This window comes from Moschus berezovskii, chromosome 8 (assembly GCF_049115385.1).
Source record: "Moschus berezovskii isolate FMDL1 chromosome 8, NW_MosBer_1.0, whole genome shotgun sequence".
NCBI lineage: Eukaryota > Metazoa > Chordata > Mammalia > Artiodactyla > Moschidae > Moschus > Moschus berezovskii.
Genome location: NC_142467.1, coordinates 104,948,286 through 104,959,407, shown reverse-complemented (window position 1 = coordinate 104,959,407; position 11,122 = coordinate 104,948,286). Strand labels below are relative to the sequence as shown.

The following is an 11,122-nucleotide window of genomic DNA, read 5'->3' as shown; positions in this document are numbered from 1 at the left end:
GTCTGTGTATTGTCACCCTGCTTATTTAACTTATATGCAGAGTACATCATGTGAAATGCCAGGTTGGGTGAAGCACAAGCTTGAATCAAGATTGCTGGGAGAAATTTCAGTAACCTCAGATATGCAGATGACACCACCCTTATGGCAGAAAGTGAAGAAGAACTAAAAAGCCTCTTGATGAAAGTGAAAGAGGAGAGTGAAAAAGTTGGCTTCAAGCTCAACATTCAGAAAACTAAGATCATGGCATCTGGTCCCATCACTTCATGACAAATAGATGGGGAAACAATTGAAACAGTGACAGACTTCCTTTTTGGGGGCTCCAAAATCACTGCAGATGGTGACTCTAGCCATGAAATTAAAAGATGCTTCCTCCTTGGAGGAAAAGCTATGAGAAACCTAGACAGCATATTAAAAAGTAGAGACATTATTTTGTCAACAAAGATTCATCTAGTCAAAGCTATGGTTTTTCCAGTAGTCATGTATGAATGTGAGAGTTGGACTATAAAGAAAGCTGAGTGCAGAAGAATTGAAGTTTTTGTACTGTGGTGTAGGAGAAGACTCTTGCAAGTCCCTTGGGCTGCAAGGAGATCAAACCAGTCAATCCAGAGGAAATCAGTCCTGAATATTCATTGGAAGGACTGATGCTGAAGCTGAAACTCGAATACTTTGGCCACCTGATGCAAAGAACTGACTCTTTGGAAAGACCCTGATGCTGGGCAAGATTGAAGGCAGGAAAAGGAGATGACAGAGGATGAGATGGTTGAATGGCATCATTGACTTGATGGACATGAGTTTGAGCAAGCTCCAGGATTTGGTGATGGACAGGGAAGCCTGGTGTGCTGCAGTCCATGGTTGCAAAGAGTCAGAAAGACTGAATGACTGAACTGAACTGAAGATAAGACTGTCAGTGGTGACACAGATTATAAAGAAAAGCCCTAAACATCTTGTTCTCAGGGTCCTTGAAACAAAAATTATTGCGTTTGCAAAAGGTCTTTTCTTTGGGTTAGTTATAACTACTGATCTTCACCATTTTAGAAATTGAATCTGAGAATAATTTAAAATATTTAGTATTAACACATTTAAAAGAACAATAATAAACCCATTACATTTTAATACAGCAACACTTTTAAGAAAGCAACTGAATTTTCAAAAACTAAGTAGTGAGAATAGTGATCTGGTTTCAGGTTTTCTCAAATATGTTCGATTTCTGGCCTACTGCAAGACAACTAGATTCTGGTGTTTGATGCTTAACTTCATCTGTGGCAATGAAGCATATGACAACAGTACATCCTGACTTGAGCTGGGAAAATAAGGACCTGATGGCCCTTGAGAAATGGTCCCTGGAACCCCATGGGTCCTCATATGACATTTTGAAAAGCTCTTATACAAAGTATCTAGGATTTAACTAAAGACATGCAATACCTCCTGAGACAAATATTTTAGTCTATAGTAAACATGTAGAGGATGACTGAAATACATGTAAAATTGTACATACTCTTGAGTGGGATGACCTAATATGGTAACAATATCTCTTTTTCCCTAAATTATCCTGTCAGTACAATTGCATTAACTACTCCATGCATGGATTATAAATTTAATAATTATAGTAACATTCTTCTAAAAATAAAGTCAGAGTGAAACTATACATCTTATAAATAGAAGCAAACAGGAGAAATATTGTATGTCTTCCCAGATATTGTGACAAATTATAGAGTCACAGTCATTTTTAACAATGTGAACTAAGAATAGAAAAAGACACTGGTAAATTGAATGGATATCTCAGAAAATACCCCATCATTATAAAAAAAAGTCTAGTATACAGATAAAGGAAAAGATGCATTGTTCACTAGTTTCTGGTGGGAAGACTGGTTCTTTTATGAAGCAAACTTCATCTAAATTTCAACCCAAGGCCACATACAAGGTGGAATCCAGATGGATTCAAGACATATATATGAAATATAAGCCATAAAGTTAATGGGAGGAAGTGTATGAGAATTACTTTGTTGATCAAGCTGTGAGTAGGGAAGGACTTCCTAAACAAAACTTCTAAAGCGCAAGCTAAAGGTGATAGGAAAACATCAGCGTTTTGAATTTTGGTTCCACAAAAGATATCCTGAATAAAGTTAAGAAACAGGTGGAAAATTAGTACAAGATCATCTGCATTGTCTAAAACAGGTAACAATCTCAAGAAGAATAAAGAAGAAGTAGATACCTTGATATAGGTATGAGCAAAGGATATGAAAAGAGAAATCACAGGAGTTACTCAGGCAAATGAAAAAATGCTCAAATAAAGGACTGGGGGAAATGAATGAAAGCAATGGAATTTCACTGTGTACATATTCATTTTCCCAAATTGGAAAATGCCATGGTGATTGGGCAATGGGGAGAGGGGAATCCTCCTGCACTGCTGGTTGGAATGTAGAATGGTGAAAATTAAGAATAAACATGCTCTGTACACCAGTAAATTCATACCGTATCATAATAAATTTGTTAAAATTCATAGAAGTTATAACACAAAGAGAGACTTCTGAGGTAAACTATGAACTTCAGTTAATAATAATTGATCCATAATGGTTCGTCAGTTGGAACAGGCGTGCCAGACTATTACATTTGCTCAGTATGTAACAGCATCCATCCCAGGCATCAAGACACCAGGTATCTGTAGCATCCCTCCATCCCAAGATCACAACAACCAAGCTATCTCTGAACATGTCCAATGTCAACTGTAGGACAGAACCACCCCAGGTTAAGAACTGTTGACCTAGGAGCAGCAAAGCAAACCTAGGCTGGTTGAGAACCAATGATTCAGAGAAGAGCCCCAGCAACCTCTTGGGAATAAAATCCTCTCTTTTGGACCTTCTCCCCAGCCCTGACTCCATCCCCAGGCCGGCCAGAGCTACCCACAACTGTCTGATTCTGCTTTCCTACCCTCTCCCTTCTGATTGCCCTCAGCCTGGCCTGCCTCTTCCATGAAGCAGCCAGCAGGGAAGGGCAGACGCTGCCCTCCTGCCTGATGCTCTCAGTGGCGCCCACAAGCAGGGGTGGAGTCGCACCTGGAAGTGATCCTGTGTGCTTTATCCCTGCTGTGGGTTTCCAGCAGGCTGCTCCCCAGGAAGCCAACCTAGAAGCTTTGTCCTCAGGGTCTTGGGAGTTGGAGAGGGACTTCAAGGGGCCTTTGGGAGCTTGTAGCATCTACTCCTTCCTCTCATTATCCACATACACAAAGGTCATGAGTCTCTCCTCTGCCCAGAGAGGCATGAGCCCCTGCTGAGGGCTGAGGAGCTCCCAATCTCGGGGGGAGACAGGGCTAGAGACAGATGTCCTCAGTCCACTGGGGTCAAGGTAGGGTTAGAGGGAAGGCAGAAGCTGGAGGAGCCAAGAGTGAGACTGCAGGACTGTGTCTTCAGGAGAGGAAAGCTGGATGGCTTTTCAGAATAAGAGTCATTTGGAGCTGGGTCTTGGAGAGTCATTTTCCTTGTGTAACATATGTCTTCTGGCCAAACTGGCCAAAAGTTACCTCTTTTCCCAGTGAAATTCGACCCTATTCCCATGATCCTGGTAGTTCAAACCAGAGAATGTGATATTAACATAGATCTCCCAATGATGTCATAAAACACAACTATATGGCAGAAAGTGAAGAAGAACTAAAGAATCTCTTGATGAAAGTGAAAGAGGAGAGTGAAAAAGTCGGCTTAAAACTCAACTTTCAGAAAACTAAGATCATGGCATTCAGTCCCATCACGACATGGCAAATAGATGGGGAAATAATGGAAACAGTGAGAGACTTTCTTTTCTTGGGCTCTAAAATCACTGCAAATGGTGACTGCAGCCATGAAACTAAAAGACACTTGCTCCTTGGAAGGAAAGCTATGATCAACCTAGACACAAATTAAAAAGCAGAGACATTACTTTACCAACAAAGGTCCGTCTAGTCAAAGCTATGATTTTCCCAGTAGTCATGTATGGATGTGAGAGTTGGACTATAAAGAAAGCTGAGCACTGAAGAATTGATGTTTTTGAACTGTAGTGTTGGAGAAGACTCTCGAGTGTCTCTTGGACAGCAAGGAGATCCAACCAGTCTATCCTAAAGGAAATAAGTCCTGAATATCCATTGGAAGGACTGTTGCTGAAGTTGAAACTCCAGTACTTTGGCCACCTGATGCGAAGAACTGACTCACTAGAAAAGACCCTGATAATGGGCAAGATTGAGGGCAGGAGGAGAAGGGGATGACAGAGGATGAGATGGTTGGATGGCATCACAGACTCAATGGACATGAGTTTGAGTAAGCTCTGAGAGTCTGTGATGGACATGGAAGCTCAGTGTGCTGCAGTTCATGGGGATGCAAAGAATCAGACACGACTGAGGGACTAAAGTGACTGACTGACTGATTTGATCTTTTGGTATTGTCTTTGGTTCCTGACCCTCTGATTAGCGTGTCTCTTGTATGCCAATGACATGACTGGTGACTGTGGTTTTATCCTTTTATAAAAGGTTTATCTTTTATAAAAGATCTTCTGCTTCAACTCAAATATTTGACCTCATCTTTGAGTTAACAATTGACATCCTGCATCAGGTTCCCTTTCTTGGTCCTCAGTGATATATATTCCCAAACACCAGTGTGGGACTCAGATAGACATAAAATGCCTCATGATTCCCTCCATTCACATTTGTGTGACTTCCACCAACATTTTCCATATGCATAATGAAGGTACCCATCTTTGGTCTCTGACCTCTCTTAGTATAATCTTGAGACAGCATTCTGTCTTTTAACACACTTCTCAAAGAGGTGCAAGTATAATACAGTAGTAAAAATTGATGTTTTACTGAAAATTACTTGTGGGAAAGGAAGATCCCCTGAAGAAGAAAAAGGTAACCCACTCCAGTATTCTTGCCCAGAGAATCCCATGGGCAGAGGCTAGAGGAGCCTGGCAGGCTACAATCCATGGGTCATAAGAGTTGGACATGATTTAGCAACTGAACCACATGTGTGGGAAAAATAGAAAGAGATTTCCATAAGATGTTGGATAATAACACTCCTTAATATGTCCAAGTTCTTACCTAAGCACCCATCCCTCTTCCTTTCCTCTCCCCTCCCATTCTTTCTGTCTCTCCCTTCCTCCCTCCAGCCTCTTTCCTTTCTTCCCTTTCTTCATATGCAGATTACTCTATTAGCAACCTCCTTCTGTTCCTCTCATCTTGCCCTGTATATGTTTTAATCAATTGAATGATCAGATCTAATGAGCTCAAATACTACTTGCAAGCTTTGTCTCTCCTTCACTCTCACTCTCAGTTTCTCTCTCTCTTTAGAATTTCTTCCATAGTTCAATCAGTTCAGCTCAACAGAAAGACTTCTTTTTCTGTCTAAAACTTCAAAACCCAGTAAGAAACTGTAAACAGTGAGCCATTTTCTCTGACAATTACTTTATTTTCCATTGTACATTTATAATAATTAACATATGTCAATAATAATAAAACACTAGGCACAGTACTTTATGTATAAAAGGACTCAATTCTGATGGCATTTATTACTATCTTTAGGTTATTTTGTTTATTCTTATCTTTGAGGATGGGGGAATAAAATCTCCTTGCTGTCTATTCAAGAAGAACCACATATGTCAGGGTCCTCACTCGTTCTTCTGGTGGCCCCCACCTGCCTATAGAAAGATAAGATATTCTTAGGCATAGATAATGGGATGAAGTTCCTCTCACTGAAAATAATTTAAAGATTATGATGATAGAACTTTTGGAAGAGAGGGAAATATTGGAGAAAAACAAACATTATGCATGAAGCTGCACTGGAGTATGGATACTCTACAGACATGAATCATTGCAAAAGTTCTATGGAGACAGAGATTATTAAGCCCAAACCTTCTGTCACACTTCCATACCACCTAACTAGCCATCAGGAACTTAAGGGACAGAAAGTTCTGTGGAAGCTTCTCTGAATGGCGATCTTCAGCTCCTTATTCCTGAGGCTAAAAATGATAGGGCTGAGAAAGGGGGTGAAAACCGTGTAGGTGGTGGCCATGAGCGTGTTACTGTCCATAGAATGGGGGCCCTTGGGCTTGAGGTAGATGATGGAGGCAAAACCATAGTGCACGACCACTATGGTGAGGTGGGAGACACAGGTGGAGAAGGTCTTGTGCCGGCCCTCAGTGGAGGGGATCCTCAAGATGGCAGCCACGATAAAGACATAGGAAAGGAAGATGAGGAATAAACACCCCATCAGGGCCGTGACACAGACCAGGATCACACCCAGGGTGACAGAGGCTGTCTCCTTCCCACAGGCCAACTTCAAGAGGGCAAACACGTGGCAGAGAAAATGCTGAATCACATTAGGTCCACAGAAGGTAAGATGAAAAATTATCAATGTCAACATCATCCCCATGACTGAGCCACCAGCCCAGCACCAGGACACAAGACGGGCACAGTCATGGGTGCTCATGAGCACGTTGTAGCGCAGGGGGTGGCAGATGGCCACGTAGCGGTCATAGCCCATGATCATGAGCAGGAAGGAGTGGGTGAAGCCAAACGTAAAGGAGAAGAACATCTGGCTGGCACAGGCCACAAAGGTGATGGAGCGGTGGGTGGAGAGCATGTCCGCCAGCATGCGAGGGGTGACCGCAACAGTGAACAGAATCTCGGATATAGACAGGGCGCACAAGAAGAGGTACATGGGGGTGTGGAGGCTGTGCTCCCTCCAGATGGTGCCCATGATGAGCAGGTTCCCCAGCAGTGTGAACAGGTACATCAGCAGGTACAGCAGGAAGAAGGTGGGCAGGAGCTGCTGAGGGAAGTTGGAGAAGCCGATGAGGATGAATTCAGACACTGTGCTGTAGTTCTGACCAGACGAGGAGGTTGCATCTGGGGAGATCAGAAACAAGATGAAGGCCCAGTGGTTAAAACAGAGGCTCTTCCATAGATTAATGGCCAATTGAAGAGCTCAAAATCACTGCAGATGGTGACTGCAGCCATGAAATTAAAAGGCACTTACTCCATGGAAGGAAAGTTGTGACCAACCTAGACAGCATATTAAAAAGTAGAGACATTACTTTGCCAACAAAGGTCCGCCTAGTCAAGGCTATGGTTTTCCCAGTGGTCATGTATGGATGTGAGATTGAAGAAAGCTGATCACTGAAAAATTGATGCTTTTGAGCTCTGGTGTTGGAGAAGACTCTTTAGAGTCCCTTGGACTGCAAGGAGGTCCAACCAGTCCATTCTAAAGGAGATCAGTCCTTGGTGTTCATTGGAAGGACTGATGTTAAGGCTGAAACTCCAATAGTTTGGCCACCTCATGCGAAGTGTTGACTCATTGGAAAAGACCCTGATGCTGGGATGGATTGGGGGCAGGAGGAGAAGGGGACGACAGAGGATGAGATGGCTGGATGGCATCACAGACTCGATGGACATAAGTTTGAGTGAACTCCGGGAGTTGGTGATGGACAGGGAGTCCTGGCATGCTGTGATTAATGGGGTCGCAGAGTCAGACATGACTGAGCGACTGAACTGAACTGATACTATATAACTTCCTGAGCTTCCTTGGTGGCTCAGATGGTAAAGACTGTAGCTGCAATGTGGAAGACCCAGTTTCCATCCCTGGTTGGGGAGATCCCCTGTAGAAGGGAATGGCAACCCACTCCAGTATTTTTGAATGCAGAATTCCATGGACAGGGGAGCCTGGCAGGCTACAGTCCATGGGGTCACAAAGGGTCAAACAGGACTGAGCCACTAACACTTTCACTTCATATTATATAACTGTTTTTTAAACTTGTCTGGGTCTCAAAATCTTCATCAGTAAGATGGAGTAAATCATAGTAATCTCTGCCATTCATCTTTATGATAATGATAAAGAAAGACATAGATAAAACAGACACAGACAATCAAGGTCATATTCTCTTCAATATAGTGCCTATTGTAGAACACATATATTTGGATATTGAGGTTCTAAAATTTTTTTGAGAGTCTTTGTCCTTTTATTGAGCAGCCCTTTTATATTTATTTTAATTCTGTTTGATTGGTACTCACTTCAGCTATCTTATTTTGAATTATGTATTACTTTCCTAAAGAAGCATAAACAAAGGTTTGAAAATAAAGGAATAGGTTACAACTAAAGAAAGATCCAACATGGCACACCTAAGACCTGGTGCAGTCAATAAAATAAATAAATACTTTTAAAAAGAAAATAAAATGATGGACAAATGTATCCCAGCCAAATAAGCACCAAAGGAAAGCTGAAGCAGTAATCCTGAAAGCAGAAAAAATGAGAATTTAAGGAAAGACTGATCATAACATCTGTTACCCTATTCCATTAAAAGGAACCAAGTTACCTAAAGAAATGATCTATGCATGGGTGGCAAGCCTAGGACACTGCTGCCACAGTGAAATGGAACTTCTACTGAGCAATGTGTTTATGTTAAATGATGCCAGAACAGTATGGATGGTCCTCAAAAAACTAAAAATAGAACTACCATATGATCTGGCAATTCCAATCCTGGGTGTGTAACTGGAGAAAATGAAAGCACTAATTCAAAAAGTACATTCACCCCAATGATCACGGCAGCACTATTTACAATAGCCAAGATATGGGAACAACCTAATTGCCCATCAGCAGAAGAACAGATAAAGAAGATGTGGTATATAAATACAATGGATTATAATTCAGCCAATAAAATTATGAAACCTGTCATTTGCAGAAACCATGAACAGACCTAAAGAATATTATTCTTAGTGAAATATATCAGATGGAGAAAGACAAACACTGTAAGATATCATTTATATGTGGAATCTAAAAAACAACACAAATAGACTCACAGATAAAGGAAACAAGCTAGTAGTTACCAAAAGGGAAAGGGAAGGGGAGAGGAAGAAAATCAGTGGACTGGGATTAACATATACAAACAACTATACAATATAGACACAAGTTGCTATATACAAAGATATATTGTATAATACAGGGAATTATAGTCATTATGTTGTAAAACTTTGAAATTTTGAATGGAATATAATCTGTAAAAATACTGAATTACTAAACTGTACACCTGAAACTAATATAATGTTGTAAATTAACAAAACCTCAACAAGAAATAAAATAAGTTACAAACACATGCACACATCAAGGGAAAAAGAAGAATATTTTATGAAGTGTAGAAGAAAATTTTAGAGACCTGAATATCATTTAACATATAACAACATACACTAGAGTAGCAGTAATAAATAGATGTTGTCAGTGAAATAGATATAAAATACAAAGAGGTAAATCAATTTTGGATAGCTGGATAAAATAATTTAAGTTGGAAATTTTAAGAGTTCAGAAATGCAATTTGGGAATTATAATGCAGTTAATACATACAGACATAGGCTCCTGAATATACTTATGCCTCTCACCAGAAATTAAACATTTTCTTTCAAGAACATAGAGGACTTTAACGAAATTCATTTGAAGGCCAAGAGAAAGCTCCATCCACTTCAAAGTATAAATACGATATAGATTGCAATGCATTATATTTGGAAATCGATGGAGAAGAAATAGCTTTTGAAATTCCATAAGTTAGGAAGCTCAATACAGTACTAAATAAGATTTTGTTTCAGTAGTAAATCATGAAATAAATAAATATTTATAATTAAATAATTTAAACATCAAATATAAATATTTTAAGCTAAAATAGTATGAGGGAATGAGGGAAATTTACAGATCTACATATAATTACCAAGAAACTATCTGGAAAAAATTATGCTTCTGACAGCCAATATCAGGTGAAAAAAGACTAATAAGATAGAAACAAAGAAAAGATGCCAATAAGAAAACTAAAATTAAAGTTGGGAAATAACTAAAAAAATTACGGATATTTAAAAATTAATAAAAATAGAAATTGTAAGTTAATAAATTTAAAACAATACATGAAATTAACATATTCTCAGGAATATAAGATTCCAAACTGGTGCAAGAAAAAACAGACTCTGTATATTCAAAAAAGATAGAAGGAAAAGGAAATGGTTAAAGAACTTTCCTTTCTATAATCATCAGCCCCACTTGGCTTATAAATTTTTAAAGAGCAGCTGATGAAAACCTTATACTTGTTCTTCAAATTTAAAAAAATGGGAAAAATAAATTAAAATGTTCATTTCATCATTCAGGTTAATGCAAGCTTGATACTGTTAATAAAACCAGGTGAGACTGTTCTATACATCTGTGTCTCTTTTGCTGTCTTGCATACAGGGTTATCGTTACCATCTTTCTAAATTCCACATATATGCGTTAGTATACTGTATTGATGTTTTTCTTACTGGCTTACTTCACTCTGTATAATAGGCTCCAGTTTCATCCACCTCATTAGAACTGGTTCAAATATATTCTTTTTAATTGCTGAGTAATACTCCATTGTGTATATGTACTACAGCCTTCTTATCCATTCGACTGGGATGATCCAGAGAGATGATATGGGGAGGGATGTGGGAGGGGGGTTCAGGATGCGGAACACATGTACACCCTGGGCAGATTCATGTCAATGTATGGCAAAACCAATACAATATTGTAAAGTAAAGCAAAAATAAAAAAATAACCCAGGTGAGAATGTTTATAAGACAAAGCAAATTATGGACCCACTTCACCTATCCAGGCAAGTATAAAAATCCATCATAAGTCAAACAGAATGTGGTAGTAAATATAGTGAATTGTGATCAAGTGGTTTTGGTTTATCCCATGAATGACAAGATGGTACAGTGTCAGATAAACTATCATGTGATTCATTACATACATAAACTGAAAATATTCATATCATTATAGATCAAGGAAGGAATAGATTTCTAAAATTCAACTCATTTAAAATTGTAGAAATTTTGATACAATTGTCATATAACATTGTATTAGTTTGAGGTGTACGACATAGCAGTTTGATATACCTTTACCTGCTTATGACTTTTAAAAAACATTTTTTGCAACATGAAGTCAAAGGGAACTTTCTTAATGAGATAAGCATAAAACTAGCAAACAGTATACCAGCTGGGGACATTTACATGCATTATTTTAGGACCAGGAACAAGCCAAGGTTACTCACTGTCTCTCCTGGTCTTTAACATGGAACTAAAAGTCATGAGCGGTGCTACAAGGAAAGAAAAAGAAAA

The 11,122-nt window shown here is 39.3% G+C and overlaps 1 protein-coding gene across 1 annotated transcript; it reads right to left on the bottom strand.

Annotated features, from left to right (window-relative positions):
* Positions 1-5,903: 5,903 nt before the first annotated feature.
* On the bottom strand, positions 5,904-11,122 carry LOC129558733 (olfactory receptor 10H3-like). Its single transcript, XM_055430117.2, has 2 exons — positions 11,056-11,122; positions 5,904-6,865 (listed from the first exon to the last, which is right to left on the bottom strand). Exons 1-2 carry the CDS (start codon positions 11,090-11,092, stop codon positions 5,904-5,906), a joined length of 999 nt encoding a protein of 332 aa, XP_055286092.2. The 5' UTR covers positions 11,093-11,122.